This window comes from Typopeltis vanoorti, chromosome 9 (assembly GCF_054136105.1).
Source record: "Typopeltis vanoorti isolate ZY-2024b chromosome 9, IOZ_Tvanoo_1.0, whole genome shotgun sequence".
Taxonomy (NCBI): domain Eukaryota; kingdom Metazoa; phylum Arthropoda; class Arachnida; order Uropygi; family Thelyphonidae; genus Typopeltis; species Typopeltis vanoorti.
In genome coordinates, this window is record NC_143557.1 from 137,829,446 (window position 1) to 137,854,650 (window position 25,205).

The following is a 25,205-nucleotide window of genomic DNA, read 5'->3' on the forward strand; positions in this document are numbered from 1 at the left end:
AGTTTTTCATCAAGTGCGTTATTTCTAACTCAACTCTCAGAACTATTAACTGTAAAGAATATGTAAGTAGACCTAATCTAAGGTGATGTTGGCCACTTAAATGGAATGGGAGAGGATAAGTTAGCAAAACAGGTATTTGATGCCAAGATGGCAGGAAAGAGACCCAAAAGAGGATCAAGGTTTGGGTTGATTGATTTAGCCAGAAGTGACTTACATGCATAAATTGTTAGATACAATATTGGTATTTTGACAAGTAATAGACTAATTTGGAAGAAAACTGTTGATAGGAGACTAATAATAAAAAAGCAGTTGTACATCACATGAGTCAAGGATGAAATGTTCAGGCTTCAATTTAAAAATCACAAAAAAGAAAAAAACCAAATTCTAAAATTGGGTTGTAGGATTAAGAATATAAATCCTACAACCTGATTTACATTATGCTTTATATTCTAATCCTACAACTCAACATTTTGAAATTAATTACACCTGTAGTTTATGAACTACTTCCTTCAAAATAATAAATACATTAGAAATGATGCCAAACATCCAGGATTGCTATATTGAGATTAGCTGATTTACATTATAAGAACTCAAAACTGCAACCAAAATCTATTAGTCACTTGAAATCTACTTGCAATACTGTTGATAAATTTTAACACTTACAATAACTGGGTGTGTGGCAATCATTTATTGGGATAAGTTAGATGCTTTGAAAGTAATTCTGGAATCCCATTCCAGAATTACTTTCAAAGTAATTCTGGAATTACTTTGAAATATCACTTGCTCTAAACATGTGTTTTTGGTAATTAAATTTGAATGCCTATTTGAAAAGGTATAACATAATTGTCGCAAATAATGAAGGTAATATAACTTATTTTTGATTAATATTTGGCTTTTTTTTTTGATGCAACACAATTAGGAAATGACAACAAACCTGACAAATATTTCAAAATGGAGTGTGGACCTCTTGTTTTTTTTAAACAACTTGGCATCAGCAGGTCACTGACAAAATCAATTTCTTGATGAATGCAACCGTCAGCTCATGGTTCCACACCCTTATAATGGCTTCTTTGAGCTCCTTAAGTATTTTGGCTTCTTGTGTATTTCAGTCTTCATTTGGTACTACAAATTCTCAATGGGGTTGAGATCTGGGCTGTTTCCATAGCTGGCCATGGTAGTCACTGAATCGAATGTTCATTGAGCCACTTATTAACATGCAACAAAAAAAAAAAACCTAAAACTTTTTAAAGTATTAAACTCAATTCATATGGCAAATTTTAGGGTTATAATAGCATTATTTACACTTTTTGCCCTATGACAAGGGGCAGTCATCCTGAAAGATGTAGTTTGTCATTACGGTCAAGCAGTCTGATAACAGGCAGTAATTCTTCCAAAATTTTCTAGTATACTTATACAGTCACTGAACCTTTTGTGAAATGCAAACGACCACCACCATGATACGACATGCAGTCCAGATCATCTGACTGAGAACTGTCCTGATTATCTTGGAATCGTCTGTCTGCCATCAGTGCTCTGCAAAAAAAAAAAAAAAAAAACTCTTTTCCAATGATCAGGGGTTTATTTGGCATGCTCCTTGTACCAATTTAACCAAGCCAATCTTTTTTTTTTTTTTTTGGGGTTAACAAGGGCTTGGTTTCTTTTTAGAGTGCTTGGCTATCAGACTTTGTCAAACGAATCTTATCCTGAGTTAGAGTTTATCACAACTCCAATTTGTTCTTCACAGTCCCCTGGACAACACACAGCAATTTTTGAGGCAGAGCCACTTTAGAACTATCTCAGCATGGTATAGACAGTAGCTTTCTTCCTTTCAGCAGTCATAGACTGACTACAGGAGACCCTTTTAGCTATTTCATGAGAGGAATAACCTTCTCTATTCAAAGCTTGAATCACACTTTTTTCTCCAAGGTATTAACTGCAAATAACTAGCCATAGCGATCATGAGAAAATGCAAAAAAAGAGCTCATGCTGTCTATATTTATTGCATAAAAAATCCTGACAATAGCAGCAACTATTACATTATACAGAAACCATCATCTATCATTCCCATTATATAATGGGAATGATAGATGATGGTTTCTGTATAATGTAATAGTTGATGATGGTTTCTGTATAATGTAATAGTTGCTGCTATTGTCAGGATTTTTTATGCAATAAATATAGACAGCATGAGCTCTTTTTTTGCATTTTCTCATGATCGCTATGGCTAGTTATTTGCAGTTAATACCTTGGAGAAAAAAGTGTGATTCAAGCTTTGAATAGAGAAGGTTATTCCTCTCATGAAATAGCTAAAAGGGTCTCCTGTAGTCAGTCTATGACTGCTGAAAGGAAGAAAGCTACTGTCTATACCATGCTGAGATAGTTCTAAAGTGGCTCTGCCTCAAAATTTGCTGTGTGTTCTATCATCTATCATTCCCATTATATAATGGGAATGATAGATGATGCGATACAACAAAATATCTAATGACAAACCAATGAAAATTGCCATTTTTTAACTACTAAAAACTGTATGTAAGGTGATGCAGTTTCTATGAATGAGTGTATATAAAAAATACTTACTGTTATAAATATGTCAATAGCTCCTGTGACTCCTGGAAGCAAGTATGGATTTACAACAATGACCCTGAACTGAACTGAAACAGAATATAACAATATGTAGATAAATTTACTTCCTACAAATTATCACTAAGTACATCATTTAGTTAAAAAATGTACTAATTTAAAAAAAACATTACATGTTATTTTGTTGTGCATTTCTTTATACAAGTAATAAATAATTTGATAGATAATGTTTAATCTATACAGTATTAAATATCAAGACAACATATGAATTTTATATGAATGAAAAAAATGTATGTCACCTAAATTATTTTCTTGGTCAAATGTGTATGAAATGTAAACTGGTCCTCAAATATTTTAATTTCTACTCAAGATGCCCCATATATATATATATATATATGATGAGGCTTCACAACTGGTAACAATTAGCTTTTAGGTTGAGCAGTAAAAGAAAAAAATAATGGTACATGACATGACAACTGAGGAATCACCTGGTTAAACAAGACTCCTGATGTGGTTATGAGGAAAAGTGTTTGGGATGGGTCCCCATATAAAGACCAATAAAGTCAACTAATGGAACAAATTCAAATTCAGTTTCAGCAGAAGTGAAGATAGGCATCTTAATATAAGAGGTCAAGGGGAAAGTGAAACTAGCAGAAAAAATTCAGTGTCATGTTGAAATTGGTGTTGCCAAGACAAACTGAAACAGGTGGGATACTGCTAAATAGTTATATTTGGGCAGTAGTTATCAAGGAAAGGAAAGTGGTAATAGTATTCAATGCTAAATGCAAAGATAAACTTCTCATCTGGCAGACATTTTTTGACAGAATGTGAGCAAATTTCAAAATAGGGAATTGGATAATGAGACTTGTCTAACTTCTGAGTGGAAAGGAAGTAAAGGAATTTTGAGTCATTAGAGAAGGCAGGAGACACCGAAAAAAGGGAAAGCTTGTTCTTTTTAGAAATATTAACAGCAGGAAGCAGGAAATAAATATCAGATATAGAAATTTTCTAAGAAAATATTTAAAATAAAAGCAAAGCTAATAAGTTCCTGCTAGATTTCTATCCAAGATAGATTAGTCACTAATCTGCATAAAGACAAATTCACAAGAAATAAAAATCTAACATTGCTGATAATGACATATTCAGTAATTCAGGAGAAATAGCACAGAGGGATTTAAAACAGAAAGTAATCACTATTTAGTTTTGAGCAAGCTAAAAATGACTCATTGAAAGTGGAGAAATGCTTAAAAAAAAAAAAAAAAAGCTGAATACCTTTCAGAGATATATTGTATATTTAAATATACAAATATTAGTGGAGGAAAATGAAAACAAAAACCAATCATACTGATAGAAAAATCTGAAAGGGAAAAAAAACTAATAGCTGTTGTGTGCAGAATTTAACTTGCACTTGTTTTCCTTCCCTTCCCTCAGGATTGTAGGATTATAAGTAAAGAATGCTGCTTATCAGGGAGCCAATTTGGATAGTGATATCTCTGCAACTACTTCAAAAGAGGTGGAAATAAAAATAAATCCAGTGTGCGAATAATGCTATTTATTACTTGATTAAAAGGATCACCTATTTTATGATTTTTAAATATGATTTATCAACACAATGATTACAGGAAAGCAAGTGTAACCACATTAATATAAGAACAGTAGAAAAACAGGTATTCAATGAATTAACTACAGTATTCTTGAATGGGAGGACAATTTTTTTTGTAAAATAACATGGGCAAATTTCAAAATCAAAAAATGTGCCAACCATGCATATAGTCCTACTGAAAGGTGCAATAGGTGAAGGTTTCATGCCAAGGAAAAGACCTAGCAGCACTGTAGCAAACTTATAGGGATTTGATCATATTTCATTGCATGTTCACACTTGAATGTTGCTCAGCTTTAATTATTTTCTTAAAACTTGTGCATTTTTCTCTTTTCAGTTTGATACTCATTTTTAATTAACTGAAATACATATTTTGAAGATTTTGCTACAATCAATAAGTTAATAAAACTTGTGTTCCTCTATGTTCATAAAATGGAACATTTGTATTCTGAGTTTTGTAACCTTGTGTGGGAGATTGATGTAAAAAGTGAATTCACAGAAGTCTTTGTGAAATAGTATTACTAGTGACTGATATAACAATTAATGCTCAAGCATTAATTGTTATATCAGTGTTAGGTGCAATAAGAGTCACCTGTATACAATTATAGGAAGTCTAAAGTTTTAAGAACTAGAAATAAATTTAGAGATCAAGGAATATTGTGAAAAGTGACCTCTGCTTGAGAATGTTATGAAATCCAAGGGAAAAAAAACAAATGGCTTGACAACTAAATAAGCAGATTCAGTTACAAAATACAAAACAAAATGGGAAAGTTATTAAATAGTACACCATGGGAAAATCTGGCATGCAGAAAATAATCAGTTGGCAAAACATTCTGGATGCTATTGATAAAAGTCATGATTTAAGAAAGACTACCATAAATCAGGTGAAAAAAAATTAAGATATTCTGGACAGGTTCAGTAATTACTTCAAGAACTTATTTAACTGAAGAAGTATCAATTTCCTGAAATATACCCTCAAGGGGTGCAGGTTACTATGACAGTATTCCATGAATATGTTTACGTTACTAATCTCGTATCAACAGTTCTCCTCCAAATTAGTCTATTATTTGTCAGATATCACAATATTGGAATGCTAACATTTCAGTTCTAAGCCACTTCTGACTGAATCAATCCACCTAGATCTTGGTCTTCTGCTGCATCTTTTTCCTGCCATCAAACATCTGTTTTGATAATATTTCCTCTCCCATTTAAGCGACCATGAGTTATTTATTCAGTTCCAAGGGGAGAAAAAGCTGAATAACTGATGACAATACATTAAAGATACCAAGCGATTTTATAAACTTGGTTTTAATCCTTTTTTCCCAAGCAAGCAAACAAGTCAATCGAGTTTGCGCCTGAAGTATTTTCGGGCCTGAGGCAATTCGTGAAGTGGAATAAGTTCTGATCACTTTCTTTAGTGATCAGAACTTTTGCTTTCCATAATGCAAAGCACATCTCCTTGCAGAGATGTATGATGCTATGCATTAAGGCAGGGGTCGCGAACTGGCAGCGCCTGCAGGGGCAGGATACGATCTGCGAAGGCTTAGTATCCAGGTCATGACCTTAATGATTTCTTTTCTAAAAAAGAATGTTTCTAACATCTTGCAGGGATTAAAACAGAAAAAATTCAAACTTCTAAATGTTTTATGACAGCTTTAAACAAAAGTAAAACTTGCTACTATAATTCTTTGTATTATGTTTCTATCATCAAATGTTGGCAACACTGAATGGAAGTTACTTGTCACGCAGCCATTTTAAGCCACATGATACAATGTCACAAGTTACAGGTTACCCTTGTAATATGATAGTGTGTTAATAAAAAGTTACCTCAATAACTTATATTTTTTTTGCCCATAACACTGTCTGAATTTAAACTTAAAAAAAAAAAAAGAAAAATAGATCAAAGGCGGCAGAACTTTTCAAGAAAAATGGGGGAAGGCATTTCTTTGAAAGCAATTTTTTTATATTGCAATACAAAACGAAAAAGCAGATATTGACATGTTAATACAGAGTAAAAGATGTCAGGTTTCAGGATCAAAATCAAATTAAAAAAAAAAAAGGACTCGTATATATAAATCTTTATTTTTGTAAGTCAAAATTATGTATTTAAATAATTTTCTTAAAGTATGAATAAAATGTAATTGAACTTATATTTTCTAAAATTTAAAAATAAAAATGGTGGTGTAACTGTTTACGTCGTAAAGGCCGAGCAACAAAAGGGCCTTTGTTAGAGCTTTTTTTTTTTTAAAGCTTATGTTTTGGTTCACAGAATAATATTGAATACGGTCCATGTCTGATATACATCTAACTGGCTAGCCCTTTTCTGCATTTCAGACCTCTGCATTAAGGGAATGGCCACTACCCAGACTAGTTTCAACTTTCATTGAGGTCTCGTCAGTGGGAGCCAGACCCTGAGATGCCAAGGTTGAAGTAATGCAGAACTTATAAATTTTAAGTATGCATAGCATCATACATGTCCACAAGGAGATGTGCTTTGCATTATGGAAGGTACTAAGTGATCAGAGCTTATTCCACCTTTACCATGAGTTGCCTCAGACCTGAAAATACTTCAGGCGCAAACTTCACTTACTTGCTTGTTTGCTTACTTGGGGAAAAAGGATCAAAACCAAGTTTATAAAATTGCTTGGTATCTTTAACATATAGTATACCCAAGGTAAAAAACTTTCTACAACTGATGACAATATTCAGCAGATATGCAATTCCAGGAATGAAGGTAGAAAGCCTAAGAGAAATCTGAAATGTAGAAAATTAGCTGAAGTAGATGATATATAAACAGAAATGCTGAAATATAAGCAATAAATTATGCGATAACCACAGTAATTAACTTTAATGAAATGAAAGTACACATATTTTGAACTAAAAATAGCAGTACATCAATATGTAGAAACAAGCAAATCAAAGAAACAGGAATACAAGGTATTAGGTTCATATTGGGCATTAATATTTAAATATGAATGCTATAATAAATATGAATTTAAATATGAACACCTTTTCAAAGAAAGTTGCGAGGCCCCCTTTTACATCAGCCAAATCTGAACTTGTCACTCTCCCGAAAGTTTTATTTTATGTAACCAAAAAAAAATAGTTAATATTTATTAATATTAATTTCTAGCACACGGCAACAGTTTTTAATTGGTAAACCACCAACTGCTGTATGTACCTTGTATTCCTGTTTCTTTGATTTGCTTGTTTCTATGCATCGATGATGTACTGTTATTTTCAGTATAAAATAACTGTACTTTCATTTCATTAAAGTTAATCACTGTCATTATTGTGTAATTTATTGTTTATAGTCATGCCACATGTACCTTTAAAGAATGCTCAAATATGACATACAAAAGCTATCTAAATTTTACAATTTTTTATAATTCAGAAAAAGTGTTCAGAATGTTGATTTCCATACGAAAGCAGAGTTGTCATTGTATACATAAGGGAAATAAAATTTAATGTGAGGATTACTGAGGAATTACCATATCCATTCCAGACTTACATTAAAAAAAATTGAAAGTCATGAGAACATAACCAACTTATGTTGGTTATGTTCTGGAAAAGGCATATAAGAGGATGGTCTGAAAAGTTCTTGGCCTAGCAATGAAAAAACTAATTTATAATGTCAAAATTATTTTTATTTTTCAACATAATCTTCCTAAAAACTAATACATTTATTCCAGCAATACTCCAGTGCCATTATCCCATCCGTGTAGTTGTTCTCAGTAAGATCTTCAAAATACCCCTTTACAGCTGCAATCACCTCTTGATTTGAAGAAAAAAGGTGACCAGCGAGGAAGAGCTTTAGTTTTGAGAAGAGATAGAAGTCAGAGAGCCAAATCTGGGGAATAGGGCAGATGTTCAACAATTCATAGTGCAGATCCCTTAATTTTCCCATTGCCAAAACACCTTTGTGGGCATTGTCCTGATGAAAGACAATTTTTTTCTTCTGCAAACCAGGTCTTTTCTCACGAATTTTTCATCTAGTCTAGTTAAAAAAATCATAAAAATATTCCCTGGTTAATGTTTTATCCTTTTCAAGATTAATAAACAAAATGCCTTTAGCATCCCAAAACACCGATGCCATAACCTTTCTTGCTGATGGAACCGACTTTGTCTTCTTTGGCACTGAACAACTGGTTTCAGTCTCCACTGTTTTGACTGCTGCTTGGATTCTGGTATGTAATGGTGAATCCAAGTCTCATCCAAAGTAATAAATCAATGCACAAAATCAGTTTTATTCTTGTTAAAATGCTCCAAGCACTATTCAGATTTTCATGCAAGCATGTTTTTGATCTGGTTTGAACAAGTGTGGTACCCATCTTGCACAAACTTTTTCATATGCAATTCTTCATGCAAAATATATCCTTTTTCTTTTGAAATGCCTATAGTCTCAGCAACTTCACACACTCTGACTTGCCAGTCATCCAATACCATATTGTGCACTTCATCAACGATTTCTGGTGTTGTTACACTTTTTGGACATCCTTCACGTGGATCATCTTCAAGGCTTTAATACTAAACTCGGCAGACCATTTCTTAATTGTCAAATGAAGGAGAGTGCCCACAAACTTTTATGAACTTCGAATGAATTTCTTTTGCTGTTCAACCTTCTTTTACAAAGAATTTTATAACTGCACGATACTCAATTTTATCCATTTCAAGGGATACAGATGACACATTTGCATCAGGCAGCTGTATAAAACAAATTACTTGATAGAATGATTTGCAATTTCACATGGATGCTTATGACAGATGAACCAACTTAGGAAAAAAATCTTGCCGATAGTGTTGCCATCTATGGTCGCTGTGTAAAATGATAAGCTGTTCAACATAAAATTTTAAATTTAAATGAGGCCATCACACACACACACACACAGTGTCTTATAATTAAGATCACCAATTATTAAATTAAAACTGCACTATAAAGTGCAAAATACTAAAAGTATTGATATTATATTTATATAAAGCATTTATAGATAAAGTAAGTTATATACTGCTTTAAACCTACCTAATTGTCCAGGTTTATAAATTGCTTTATCAGTTTGAACAAACACTGAGTAACTCTTCTGTTCATATGTAAGAGATGTCTGATTATTTGTATTTATTCCTCCACTTAAAGTTGCAATCAAACTATAATTACCTTGACTCCATTCACCAATCTGGTTGGGATAAAACAAATATTAAAGTAGATATCTGAGATTTAATATAACATACAGCCTATAACTTGATGTGTAGAATTAAATTGTTTAGCATGCATCTTAATAATCCCACTCCAGACTCCTCATTGAAAGATTTCCTTCTGAACCAATGGTTTTATTTAGAGAATGAATACTACCAAAAGAGTGGACAGTTTTAAAATAAATAATGAAAATATTTAATAAAATCATGTTAATGCTTAACTGCATTTTTTAATGCAGTTAAACTAATAATGTATTATTGAATTTTACAGTTAACTATTCTTACCTCAAATTTTATAATCTGTGTGTCACCTAAAAAGGAATAAAATTTGTTAAATGAATATATAATGGTTCAAATTGCTTTTACATAAATGATTTCAAACATACAGCATTTAACTTAGAAAGAAAACTGAAAAATTCAGTTTTCTTTCTAATAAGCAGCATATACTTCAACTATTTTACAACTGTTTTAACATTTGGGGTTCTCTAAATTGAAAGTACCTACACATGGATGGTTCAAATTTCAACAATTCTGATTACTGTATGTCAGTAAATTGTTTTACGTTAATCTAGGTAATCTTGCCCCTACACATACATGCCCATCTCATTAATTAGTTTCAAATATGGAGCACTGACTAGCCTGGTTAGTTAGCAAACCTGTTCTTAAGTCAGCAAGCTGCAGGTTTAAATCCTGTTATGGATGTTTGTAATCGTCTTTAGGCAAAATATGAATTTCAATGCACAGTGAGACAAATACTCCACTTATTATGGGGTGTGAAGTGACGTGAAAAAGTTCCATGTTTGATCTCAAGAGCAGGATTTCTGGATTGTGTAAAAAATAAATAACATGTAAAAAAACAATCATTAGCCTAATGCATTATAGTTTACAATTATAGTGCATTAGTAGTATGCAAAATTTCACCAACTTAGAATTCTTTAAGATGGAGCTACTGTGTAATACACACTAGTTTTGCAATACTGATATCAGTCATCTTTCCTTCAAAAAGATTAGAGGCATTCAGCATATTATAAAGCATTTCGAGCAGAAATGTATAGGTGAGATGGCCAGATTATAAGATAAGATGAAATGTGATGTGGGGGGGGGTCTTCTAATTCAGAGTGGTGAAATGTTATTCACAGTAACAAGAGCTAACTACTGTAGCAAATAAAGATTTTACATCAATAACGAAATTAGCTTTTTGACACTGATGTTCTGGTGAATATGCTGTTTGTAGTCACAGATGGGGATCTTTCAAATGACACTAAACAGTTAGTTCACTATATAATCAACAGTACATCATTGGGAAATTAAGTCTTCAGTGAATACTGAATTTCATTTACCAAAAATTTTATTAGACATCAATGCGTTGCCTTCTTACTAAAATCTATGAATGTCCTACAGTATGGCTATAAAGTTTTCCAAATATTAAACATGCAAGAGGTTGTAAACATGTGGCACTTAAGTACGATGTATAAACATATGGTTAAGAATGAACCTTCCTTTCTTGAACAGCTGGTGGTAGTTGCACCAACTGAAAGAATTAAAGACGAAAAATTGGTTGAATAGGCTTAAACCTGGAATATTGACACACTGCTTATTGTGACAGGCTTAGAGGAAAATGCAGCACCACCGATGAAAACACCTACAGATGCATGGGATACAAATAAAATGCAAGTGATCCAGAATGAGCCTGCGAGTTGTAGCTGGATTATCTTCTAGATTACGTCTACATCAGGAATTTTTAGAGGATACATCATACCAGTTGTAAAAATATTATTCTAAGATTGAGATTAGTACAGTTAAGAAATAGTGTTGAGTTTAAAGCCTTAGCAAAGTGTTGGCAATTATTCATATTAACTTTTGCACAATATTGACTCAAGCAATTTCTACAATTACTTGATTGTAATGACTTGTGTTTGAAATTTAAACATAATTGTTTAAATTTGTGTTTAAATTTCATTTAAATTTCAAACTACATTAATCAGATATGAACATTTGCATATAAGTAGATAACTAAGGAAAAAAATTGGCATGAATATAGATTTGTTACAGATAAATATCCAATTTACACTTGTAGTATTATGGATGGTGCAATAAGTTACTATACAGCTTGTCATCCCTGTAGTTGTGCATGTGTGTATTTATGAAGAGCTTTGGTCAAAAAAAGGGAGGAGATGTGGACAAGTAGTGTAGTGAATAACTCTCAACCATAGAGCCGCACATGCATAGAAAACAAAATAAAACACGTTTACTGTAAGAGGAAATACCATAAAATACCCTAATAACCTATTTCAAAATAATGGATATGGAAAACTTTTTCTAAGACTTGACATTGATAACTTTGCGTTTATTCCTTTCATCCTTCCCATCATCAAATTCCTGCATTGTACCCTCAAGGGGGTGTACAGGATATGACAGTACTACATGAAAAAAATTACATCATTACTAACTTCCTATCTACAATTTTCCTCCAAATCAGTCTGTTACTTGTCAAGACTCCAACATTATCAGATCTTATATTTCTATCGTCTAAGGCACTTTGTACTGTATCAATCCACCTATATCTTGGTCTTCCTCAGGGTCGTTTTCCTGCCAACCTGGCAGACAACACTTGTTTTGCTAATCTTTCTTCGCCCAACCATACCAACTGAGATTAGCTCTGCTAATGCATTATTGGATGTTGACGAGGTCAAGTTCTTTCCTAATATCCTCGTTTTTAATATGATATTGCCATTGATGCCATCTGCTCATGCCTATAATCTTTCTCAGGACTCTCATATCTGCGTTCTCTAGTCTTTGGTCAAGTGTTTTACTTCTGACCCAGCTCTCAGATCCATAAGTTAAAACTGGTTTGAACACTGTCTTGTATATAGCAAATTTAGAATTACAACTAATTTCTCTCTTATTCCATATGAATTTATTCAGTTGACTTCCTACCATACCAGCTTTGCTGATTCTGTTGTCTATTTCTATATTTAATTTACCATCTTCAGTAAAAATCATGCCTAAGTAGCTGAAATGTTTCACTTCTTCCACAGGTCTCCATTCACAACACAGTTGACATTTTCAATGATTGTGCCTATTTTCATTGTCTTTGTCTTTTTATTGCTGACCTTCATACCATATCTATTACAACAGCTATTCAATTTAGTCAGAGAATCTTGCAGACTTGTAGCAGATTTATTTAGAAGTATAACATCATCTGCATGAAACAAAGAGCTGACATTAACATCTCCAATTTTGATATCATGTTTAAAACCGCTTTCCTTCATAATGCGATCCATATAGATAATGAATAACAGAGGGGATAATGTACATCCTTGTCTCGCACCAGATTTAACATTAAACCATCTTCCTGTACTTCCTTCAATTCTAACTGCTGACTTACAACTCAAATAAAGACTAAGTATTACTTGATATAATGCCCCATTGACACCATATAACTGTAATGTATTGAATAGCTTCTCTCTTGGTACTTTGTCATATGCCTTTTCCAAATCGACAAAACTTAAATACAGATCTTTGTTATATTCCCATGCTTTCTCGACTATTTGTCGTAAAGTGAAGATCTGATCCTGACAGCCTCTATTTGGCCTGAATCCACCTTGTTCTTCACCAAGCTTTCCTTCCACAATTCTTCTCACCGTTTCTCAAGTATAGTTGCATGGATCTTGCCAGGAACACTCACTGGGGAAATACCTCTAATTCTCACATTCAGTTTTATTTCCTTTTTACATATGGGTACTATGAGAGCTCTACTCCAATCATCAGGAATTCTTCCCTCTGTCCACGCTTTCTGAACTATGCAGTGCAGCCACTGTAAGACTCTTACACCACCATACTTCAGCATTTCTGGTCAAATATCATCTACTCCTGCTGCCTTTCCACATTTCAAGCCTTTGATGGCTTCTTCTACTTCAAGTATGGATATCTATTCCTGACTGCATGCTTGGTCAGTGTTTTTTTTTTTATCACTGTGCTGTCATCACTGCTTGTTTCATTTAGCAGTTTTTCAAAGTAATTACTCCATACTTCAAGGATATCTTTTTCTCCCGTTTTCATGTCACCTTTATCATCTCTAACTCCTTTTACAGCACTCTTTCCTCCATTCCTAAGCTTCTTCAACAACCTCCAGAATATTTTGCAACATTCTTGATATTTATTTTCTATATTCTTGCCAAAGTCCTCCCATGACTTTTGTTTAGCTAGTTTTATACAGTGTTTAGCATTCTTGCATTTGTCTCTGTATTCTCTAAGAGTACAAGCTGACTTATTTGCCAGGAACTTTTGATATGCTTTCTTCTTTTCCTTCACTGCCTCTTTAATTTCCTGTGTCCACCAGGGAGTTCTGATTTTTTTTATCCTTGCAGACAATCTCACCACATGTCTCTCTGGCAGAATCAATCAATGTTTTCTTCAGAGTTTGCCACTGAATCTCCAAGGTTTGATTCCTGTTCTCTCAAACTCTTTCATTTTTTCTTCAATAATCTTTGTGTATTTTAGTCTACAGTTCACATCTGAGAGCTGCTCAACTTTTATTATTATTATTATTGTTGTTCCGGGAAACTCCAAGGAGTCGACAGACTCATCGAGGGAGGCCCTAACATCATGTCTGGAACAACTATTCAACATTCACACAGTATCTATCATATCTTGCCTTGAACTCATTCACGGTCGTAGCACCCACAACAGATTCTGGAAGCTTAATACACTCATTCTCCACTCTCCAAGTAAAAAACCTAGCTCTAACACCCTTGTCAACCACGTTCTTGCCCAGCTTCCATGCATTGCCCCTAGTCCTCCCACCACCAGTCATATTTTCAAAAATATCTTCTGGATCAATCTTATAAAAACCCTTTAGTAATTTGAATGTCTCAATCATATCACCCCTCCTTTGCCTATCGTCCAATTTCTGCAACCCACAAATTCACAACCTATTCTCATAAGGTTCATTCCACAGACCTGCTATCATCTTGGTCACTCGTCTCTGGACACTCTCCACTTCCTCCCCATCATGAAGAAACCCTGGTGCCCATAACTGGGCACAGAAGTCCTGATGGGGGTCTTATCAAGGCTCAATACAGAGGAACAACAACTTGTTTGTCTCTGCATGTTAAAGTATTTTTCAGAAGCCAAGTGATTTGGTGAGCTGTTTTAGTCACTTTTGCAATGTGCCCCCTAAACTTCAACTCCCTATCCACCAGCACTCCCAAATCCCTGGCCTCAATCTCCTGGAGTACGGTTCCACCAATGCGATATACTGCTGCTATTCTTTTCATCCGCATAACCTTACACTTTGCCACATTAAACTGACATCCATTTTTCCTAGCCCTGTCCTCCAAACTATCCAAATCATCCTGTAAAATTTTGACATCCTGTGCACTCAGAATTGCTCTACCCAACTTTGCATCATCAGCAAACAAGTGAATACTTCCTCTCAAATCATTTCCAATATCATTGATGAACAAATTGAAAAGCATTGGTCCAAGAACAGAGCCCTGCGGCACTCCACTAGTCACAAGACGTCTTTTTGACTCCACTCCTGAATAAACCACTCTCTGGTATCTCTCCTTCAACCACCCTCCTATCCATCTTACCAACCCTATATCTATCCCCATCTGCTCCAGTTTACTGATTAGGGTTCCATGTGGTATCATGTCAAAGGCCTTGGCAAGGTCCAGTAGTATCACTGTAAACCCATTACCCCTATCCAGTTCAGCCGTCACTGTGTTATAAAACATGAGCAAGTTACTGAGACATGATCTACCCTTCACAAAACCATGTTGTCCCCCATACAATATCCCATTTTCATCTATCCAATCCTGTATTCTTTTCTTGACTAATTTCTCTAAGACCTTGACAATGATTCCTGATATGCTAATCGGTCGGTAATTTACAACAGCAGTCTTGGAACAACCTTTATGCAGTGGAACTATTTTCCCCTCCTTCCACCCGCTCGGGACTAACCCAGACCCGAGACTCAAATTAAACAAAATGGTCAAGGGTACTGACAATTCTTTAGCTGCTTCTCATACTACACGAGCTGGTATACCATCCAATCCCACAGATGTATTGACATTGAGGTTATGCAATAGACTACTCACCTCCACTTCATCCACCACAATTCCCGTATAATCTACTGGTTTATTCGTTTCTGCAATGTCACCACCTGGATGATATATTCTTGCAAAGTGCTCACTCAGTAACTCAGCTATCTCAACTGATTCAGTTACCTCCCTACCATCGGCATTCTTTAAAATCATTCTGCCATGTGCATTTTTCCTTTTACTTGTTACATATCTAAAAAACTGTTTAGGATTCTCTTCAGCCTGCATGGCCAATGCACTGAGCCAATCAAACTCCTAAGCTTGCCATACTTTCCAGCCCGATAATTCCACATGTACCCTGTCTTAATTGAAAATTCTACACCTTTAGCCACCTCCCACATCAAGACCCTATGATCACTCTCACCGATTGGTAAGAATGTGGTCATATTTGTTACAGTCAATCCTCAGATGTAATTAGTAGGTCAAGCACTCTCTGACCCCTAGTATTTTCCATTACATGCTGTCGCAGATAGTTATCCCTTAATAACCGCATAAAATCCAATTCCTTCCTCCCGTGTGTCCTCTCCTCACTCCAATCAATGCGACCATAGTTGAAATCTCCCATAATAATCACCCTCCTTCCACTCATTTCTTCTATTTGCTTGTGCATACTGTCACCACCATCTTTTCCATCATCTGGTCTCCAGCAGCACCCAATTGTATATTTAGTTCTGCTAGCCACAATCTCACACCAAATGGCCTCAAATGTGCTCTTTTCTCTATCCTGCAATTCAACTTCTATTCTCCTTGGCTGTAGCTCATCAATTATCATCAACAATACTCCTCCCCCCATTTTATTCTGTCATTCCTGAACACACTATACCCATCACATTCAATCCCACTAGCTCCCCCCCTTAACAAATCTAGTTCGCTGAATTTGCACATCCACTACATTCAGCAACACTTTCTCAAGTCTTCTTACACCATAACCATTCAAATGCAAGCTATCCATCTTATATAGATCCTTTCGCCCATCAAACTCACTCCACACGTCCACAAATTCCACGCCACTCGTCATACATAACCCACGCATAGTCATTCGCAATTATGGCCCTCCTTTTAAACATTTCACTGTCATACCGTGGCAAAAGACTAATCGTTCTAACTCTCTCACTCTTTTCTTTTGCTACCTCAAACAATTCATTCAGGTCTTCTATCATTTCCATTTTATCTCCTTTTAAATCATTTCTTTCACCCTTTCCTTTTGCTCTCTAATAGACTCAGTTACATCCTTTATGGTCGCACCAGGTTGATACGATTTTGTCATATCCTCTACTAACACACCTCGTACTAACGAGTCTCCATACAGCACTCTATCCTTCATTTTGTTCATATTCACATTCATAGGCCTATTTTTCCTGTCATACCTTTTATTATTGGTTGGTTCATTCAGTCGACTTTTGTTCATGCACTCTAGCTGCTGTTTTGCCCTTTCTATCGCACCATTCAACAACGCGATCTCACTCAATGCATCTATCTCATCTTTTTTATTCTCTGAGAAACTATTAATACTATCATTCACACTTTCTACATTCACACTCTCATAATTCTCATGTACAACCTTGCCGTTTCTTGTCATATCACTATTTTCTTCATTCTGAAGTTTGACAAAAAATATCACACTCACGATACGAAATACACTTCAATTCCTCATTCTCCCTACATTTTCTATACGCATTCAATCCTTTATTATCATCTATCCACACTCCGACCACACTCCGCAAAGCGTACATTTCACAGCTAGTACACCGACTCATTTCTTTTATACTACCGTTCTTTGATAAAGATGGCGAACCATCATTACTGGCCGCCATTTTCCTTCGTACAGGTGCCATAATTATTGCAACGTGTTTTATCAAATAATAAGTTATAACACACCAAAAACACACAAACAGACGCACTAAAATATGCAAGGCAAACAAAACTACGCAATATTAAGTAATTTTATCAACGATAACTGAAAATAATACTTATCTTATCAGGAGCTTGCACGAACACTACGATATAACCTCGAACTCAACTCCCAACGATACAACCAACTTTTATTCGCTTTAAAACTTTCTTACGTGTTATTCTTTTCAATATGAAATTAAATTTTATCCTGCTCAAGACTAAATAGCGATCGCTTCCAATTTCAAATCCTCTGTACACTCTGGTGTCCTGCACCAGGGAGAAAACATCACTATCAACAATAACATAGTCAATGAGACTTTTCTTATTCCTTGCCTCTTCTCTCCATGTGAATTTGTGCACATTTTTATGTTAGAACATGGTGTTAGTAATAACCAATCCATGTCCTGAGCAGAAATCCAACAGATATTTGCCATTATTATTAGCTTTGCTCTTTTCTCCAAATTTTCCCAAAATATTTTTTATGTCTCACAATCATTTCCTACTCTGCTATTTAGATACCCAACAAGGACCAACTTTTCCTTTTTCATTGTGTCAGTTGCTTTTTCTAAAGCCTCAAAAAATTCCTCCACTTCTACCTTAGTAGAACCTTCTGTGGGACCATAGGCACAAATAAGTCTCATTATCCAGTTCCCCATTCTCATATTTGCCCACATTACTCTACTTGAGACTGACTGCCATTCAAGAAGATTAGCCTCTTATTTTATGTTGAATACTATGGCTACTCCTTTTCCTTGATTGTCATTTCCTGAATATAACATTTTGTATTTATTGCTCAGAAAGGCATCGCCAGTTTTTTTGTCTTTTTTTCGTTTCAGTCACCCCTATTATGTCGATCTGGTACTTATCTAATTCCTCAGCTAGCTCCATTTCTTTGCCATTCAGGCTTCTTATGTTGATAGTACTGATCTTTAACTCTGGTGATGTTGAGTTTGGGTTTGTTTTCAGATTTGTTCCAGTAGCTGACTTTTCGCTGTTCGCCCTGGTTCCCTGGCGAAAAACAACGGGGGCCTTGTTTAACCGTGCGACGCCCCAGCCGGCATGAAATTTTGTCATGTTGTACCATCATTTTATATTTTGGTTTAACCAATAAGAATACAATTTAGTTGGCTAAATCCCAAATTGCCATCCCATCCTCGTTCGTTCAGTATCCAAGTAGATACCCAACAGGGTGTACCACAAGAAGGTGAGGATTGGACATTAGGTCAGAAGCCCTGGTCGGGTCTCCGCATTCCTTTAAAGGCTATGTGGCGTCTCCTCTCAGTTATACAGCTTTGACCCTTTTTATACCAAAAAATAAAAAAATAAAGACTAGTTTTTAGAAATTTCCTATAAAAGCCTGACTAATTCTAAAAGATTAGCAAGGATTACCTTGTTTTTGAAATTCAGCTGAGGTAGAAAGGTGAAATAAAGAATTGTGGAGTTTAGTCAAAATCTGTGCAAATGTGATGTATCCCGAAATAGACTGAAATAAATTTTATATTACACAATTTCAAGTTGCCTTCCATAAATGATATAAAAAAAGTAATTTATGAAAGGAAATGACTTTTTTTTGTATGTGACAGGAGGGATACCAGATGGAATTCTAATCAGTTAACTGCAGCACATAGAAATGGATATAGGGTTGGTGAGATGGATAAGAAGGTGGTTGATGGAGAAATATCAGAATAGTTTATTCAGGAGTGGAGTTCAAAAGGAGGACTATGACTAGTGGCATGCTGCAGATTTCTGTTCTAAGACCGCTATTGTTTAATTTGTACGTTAATGATATGATCTGAGAGGACCTGTTCAGTTATTTGCCGATGATGCAAAGTTGAGTAGAGCAATAGTTAATACAGATCATGTCAAAATTTTGCAGGATGATTTAGACAGATTGGTAAACTGGGCAAAGGAGAATGAATGTTAGTTTAATGTAATAAAGTCTAAGGTTGTGCATTTTGGGGTAAAAAGATTACCAGCTGGATACCACATTGGTGGAACTGTACTCCAGGAAATTGACAAAGCCACAGCTTGGGAGTGTTAGTGAACATGGAACAAGTTTGGGGGGCACATAGCAAAAGTGTAAAGCAGCTAATCAGATTGCTTGATTACTGAAAAATACTTTGCCAAGAAGAGACAAGCAGGTTATTGTTCCTCTTTATCAAAGTTTTGATAAGACCCCATCTTGACTACTGTGCCTTGATCTGGGCACCAGGGTTTCTTGGTGGTGATGAGGTAAAGAGGATTCTGTAGTTTAGCTCTGGCGAGTGACAAAGATAGTAGCACGTCTATGGAATGAACCTTAGAACAGGTTAAAAATTTGTGGGTTACAGAAACTGGTTGATAGGCAGAAAAGGAGTGATATCATTGAGACAAGAATTACTGAGGTTTTTTTTTTTTTTTTTTTACAAGATTAATTCAGAGGAAAATTTTCAAAATGATGAACAGGTCTGGTGTTGGGAGAACTAGGAGTCATCCATCGAAATTGAGTAAGAGTGTAGTTAGAAGGGTGTTAGAACTAGGTTTTATGCTTGAATAGTAGTGATTGAGTGGAATAGGTTGTCAGTCTGTTGTGGCTACAATGACTAAATGAGCTCAAAGTAAAGAACTGCACAAATATTGGATAGTTCTTGACATGATATTTAGGGGCTCCTTCAATGAGTCTAAGACTCCTTGGAGTAGCCAATAATAATGTTTTCCTTTTTTGATAAGTGAACGGGGGGGGGGGGTGGAATAATGGAAACTGTTCGTATAGAAAGGCTTATATCTTGTTGGTTATTACTAACAGTGCACTGCAGTATAAACACTAAGAGGGAAAAAAAATTTATCAAATTCAATATTTCACTCTGTTCTGAAGATGCTAGGTAGAAAACCAAAGTACAACTGAGACAGCACTCAACTAGATAGTTATAGAAACTACTCAAGTAGTTTCAATTTGGAAAAGAACTAATGTTCCTATAAGGTACCCTCTGGGTGCCAGATAACCCAAGTTAATTGGAAAATTTAGGCTATATTTGACCTCAAAATGACTGTCTCCAGATGTTTGGCAAATTAATGCAGCCATAGCCATACTTGAGGTTAGAGGAATGCTTCATAACTTAGACATGGCTGAGACATCAGAAGGAAACTGCTGGGATAAGATATAAAGTATAGCCTTAAAAGAAACAAACATTGGTGAACAGAGAATAGACATCAAAACTGACCATTATGTCAGTGTTGGAGTGAGATTTTCAATTACTGGCCTTAAAGTGGTCAGTCTTTGATGTATGAAGGGGTGTTGCCAGTATATTGAGTGATCATGCTGGCTAAATATTTAGCTAGTTTGCATGTGGATAATTAATGCCATCCACAAATGGGCGTAATGGTATACATTGTTTGTCGATTTTTAGCCACTCTTATTAGGAAAGAAGAGAGGGGGGGGTCCAGAATTATATGGTTTGCGATTTGCACAGGCCAAGATGTGACCTTTTTAAGTAGCCTGTGAATGTTTTTTTTTTTTTTTTTTTAAATCTGTGCAGGTAGAATCATAGTTGAAAGCATGGTAGGAGGAGCAATCCTTAAGCAGAGAGGTAAGGATTATGTGTGTAATCTTGTCAAGAGCTACTGTACTATTTCCCTTATCCACTTTTGTTGTTCTTTATTAGTAACTAATTCCTTGCTTTTTTGGCAGGTTTGTAATATCATTATCTGCTAAGATCAGAATTCATCAATGCTAAGATGCATAAGATTTCTAAATTGGAGGGTTCAGGCTTTGCTTCTCATGCCACTGACACTAGACATACTTCATTAGGATCAAAGATTTTGCATTACAGTAGAATTAAATTTCATCTAGTCCTTGAAATATGAAAAACTGTCATCACTTAATCTTAATCAAATATACTGCATGCCTATCTCCAAGTTTGGAAGTAATTGCCATAAACTGTTCATAAAATGTTAATTTCAAATTACACAGCTACCTGGTTTCCTGGAAATTTATTAGTGTTTTCTCCTGTTCACTCAGCTGGCCAGGGCACATGGAACTGCACTCTTGCTGACTTATTTAGAATGTTGCAACTGATTCTTTAGCTCTCTCCCCCTGAATGATGCTCTGATTATAGCGAGTGAAATATATGGGAGTTGTTAATAAATTCTATTTTCCCTTAGATCAGTGTTTCTCAACCTTTCTAAACCCTAGGACCAGTAAAATATCTAAAACAACTCTACGGACCACTAAGTTATGCAATTTTTTCAAAAACCTGTGGGGATTACAACATTTGTGGAAAAACTGTGCGATTTATAACACACTAGTTTAATTCTTATTAAACTAAAAGCATGTTTTGAATATATATGGAAACATAATTAAACTGGAAGTAAACAATTAAGTGTATCATCATTGAACAAAGTTTCAATTCTTATTAAACAAATAAATAATATGATTATTTTGCCTTTATTTTGTCGTAAGCATCAAAAACAGTCGAAGAAATTAAATGAACTAAATCTCTCCCTGAAGGGAGAGATTTAGTTCATTTAATTTCGAAAAAATGTCTGAAAGATAGGATCGTGTTGATAACCATGTTCGGCAAAAAGGAGTGGTGCAAAATCAGAATTACGTTCATTTACACACAATAAAACTTTGTGCCATAATTGAAATACCCTTGTTAGTACTTTGCCCCTGGAAAGCCAGCGAATTTTGGAATGAAGCAAAAGTTGTATATATTCACTGCCCATTTCATCACAGAGTACTGAAAATAACCTGTTATTTAACCATCGAGTCTTAATAAAATTAACTAGCTTTACAGTGTTGTATAGCACAGTTTTAAATTCTGGTGGCATGCCTTTGGAGGCTAATGCTTCCCTATGTATGAAACAATATACCCAATTCATATCCGGAGCTACTTCCTTGACCTTAGAAACACACTATACCTGCCTGTAAAGGCAGGAGCTCCATCTGAACAGAAGCCCATACATTTTTTCCACTGGTCCCTTTGTGTATTATGTAATTATTGAGTATGAAATATTTCTTCAGTTGTTTGGGATGAAAAATTTTCTACAAAACAGAATATCTTCACAATTGTTATCATGCGCATATCTTATGCAGCATATTAACTGCCCAGTAGTCTCATCTATTTGTGACGCATAATAGGGCTCTTCTTAACTCTTTCGAGTAACTGAGATTCTACTGTCTATTTTTCGGAAAGTATTTTATATAAATACTGGGAGTTAAATCACGACACTTTGTCCAAGTATCACTTAGCATTTCTGAAGATATACTGAATCTTGGTTGAAGGAGGAAAACCTCCAATAATAAAAATCAATAAACAAGCAATTGGTTGAAATGTGGATAACACATGTTTACTTCAAATTTGGCAAAACAGAAAGGGAAGGCAGAAGCAATTAAACCATATTGTTGCTCACTTCACCCCTCTTTATTACTCATTATTCTACCGCTATTTGTTGTTTTTTTAAGGATCCATTTTCTTTCAATAATTTTTACTTATTCAATTTTAATTTGTTTTGTTTGGGTAATTAAAATATATATTTATTTAATTTAAGTCTGCCTGTGGACCACCTATCCCATCGTCGCAGACCACAGGTTCAGGAACACTGCCTAAGATGTACTGAACCTTTCCCCCCCCCCCCCCCAGAGTATTATGTCTATTACATGTTTCTATAAAACATCTAGGAAGCTGATGAATTCCATTGCTAAACTGCTCTAATATAAGGAATGAACAAATCTGGGGAATGAAATATAGGGAATGAACCCTCTCCCATCAGTAGCTGACAGTATACAGATGTGCTTACAAATTTGCCTGTCAAAGAGTTAGCAAAATTCTCCTAAGCAACTGGTTCTTTTATTTAAAAAAAATTACATTTCAAAACTTAAAAGCCTCAATCTTTAAAAATTCAGACATCAGGATCAGCTGTTTAATATGACCAACTACCACTAAAAGAGGCCCTTGATCTTTGGCCAAGTCTTATTCCTACAAGCAAACCACTTTGATAATCAGGTCACATCAAAAGATGGCTATGATGTGACAGCATGCAAATGCATTATAAGATTCTGCAGTGGTCACATTCTGTAAGCAGGAAGTTAACCAAAAGGACACTTTTTGCTATTTCAAAAGCACATCAACATGACATTAACCTCTTGATTAACAGACTTTCCAGCAGTGCCAATTTCAATCCATCAATGTCTGAACTGCATTCTATCATCTAGGGCAGCGTTCTTCAAACTTTTGACACCTGCAGACCGGGGATAGGAGAAATATTTCGCGGACTGGCTGACGGCTAAGACAGAAACATAAACCAATGTAGATAGTATTTTATTTATTAAATCCAATGTTATAAAATTACAGTTTGTAGCTAGTGTGACATCTGCTGCTGCTTAGAGGTTAGAAAATTTGATATACATGTCTCTAGCGTAGTTTCTGAGAGATAAAAATTTTTGGCAGACCGCCAGGACCACAGGTTGAAGAACAAGGATCTAGAGTAACAAGTTTGTTCTATTACATAAGAATCTCCATTGTGCTATTATACAGAAATTTAAGATATTTCTATCTTAGAATGTCACTGACAGTTTAAAATAGAAAATCTCAGTACTATCTCAGTACTTCACTTCTCACATGGACAGAAAGGATATGTTCTGAAATGATGTGTTATTAAGTGCAGTATTGCTACCAGTAACTATGAGAAAGTTATGAAAACACATGAAGGATTCATCTTTTATTTGTATATTCTGAAATGTTCATAACACTACAATGTATTTTTTAAATATATTGAAGACATGATTTAACTGTGCTGTTTTTTTTGTTGTTGTTTTTTTTTTTTTAATTTCAAATTTTGATGAAAACTCATTTTGACCTTCAACTATAAAAGACTGAAAACATTAATACTGTGAGCAGATTAGATAATCCAGAAACAGTTCTGCAGATCAAACATGAAATTTTCAAACCACTTTACAGTAACACATTGGGTAAAAGTCATTTAGCACCTAAAAAGACATTCTCAAACATGAAATAAATAATAACTACCTTTGACTTCACCACAAGTGCACAATAAAAAAAAAATATCCAATAATATCTGCTCGCCAATTTCACTGCATATCCTTATTTACCAAGCTTTAACTAGCATTTCATTAATTTGTCACAGCAGACATACTTATACATCTCTCTCTCTGGAATTGTGTCTTTACTCTGCTTGTTTTCAACTTCAAATTAAATTTAAGTGGTAGAACTGGATGTGATTTACTGTCAAAATATGAAAGTATTGCAATCAGGTGACTTAAGGGGAGGGAAGAGAATAACATATTCCTTTGAAAGAAACAAACATACGTGAAAATTATATTTGTACTTTATCGATATTGGCACGAAGGATGAGAAAAGAAATAATCCTTTTTCCATCCTTGATATTTTTGTAGCTTTATTGTATTACTGAAATTTATTATAACTAAATGAACAATTGCCAAGTTTGAAAATCTCTGTATCAGGTGTGGAATATTAACATTAAAATGAAAACCATACTATTAATTGCATTTCTTTCCTCCAGTTCAACAGGAGAGCAGTATTTTCCAAGGTAACAAATTGTAGAAAACAGTTATTAGGTCTTAAAATTTCACAGAAAGTAAACAATTAACCTATTCACTAACAATGCCCACACAACTACTTCTGAGAACACACCTTCCACTCTAAGCTGGACGAGTTCCTTTTCCCTATTAATTACATAACTACGCTTATAAAAGGTAATAAATAAATTTCCTTGAAATGGATACATTTAAAATGACTTTAACAGTTGCCTTCCTAAAATGTAATGTTTATAATTTCATAAAAAAATAAAATCACAGTTATATTTTTACAGCATTA

At 34.8% G+C, this 25,205-nt stretch overlaps 1 protein-coding gene across 3 annotated transcripts in view; it reads right to left on the reverse strand.

Moving 5' to 3' along the window:
• Tep2 (Thioester-containing protein 2) overlaps positions 1-25,205 on the reverse strand; it is a 320,565-nt gene that overhangs the window by 229,302 nt on the left and 66,058 nt on the right. For all 3 annotated transcript variants that reach the window (XM_090397649.1, XM_090397651.1, XM_090397650.1), the window contains exons 4-6: positions 9,656-9,681; positions 9,201-9,351; positions 2,578-2,651 (exon numbers count right to left, since the gene is read on the reverse strand). In XM_090397649.1, the coding sequence (XP_090253775.1) occupies positions 2,578-2,651; positions 9,201-9,351; positions 9,656-9,681 (251 nt within the window). The remainder of the gene's footprint in view (positions 1-2,577; positions 2,652-9,200; positions 9,352-9,655; positions 9,682-25,205) is intronic.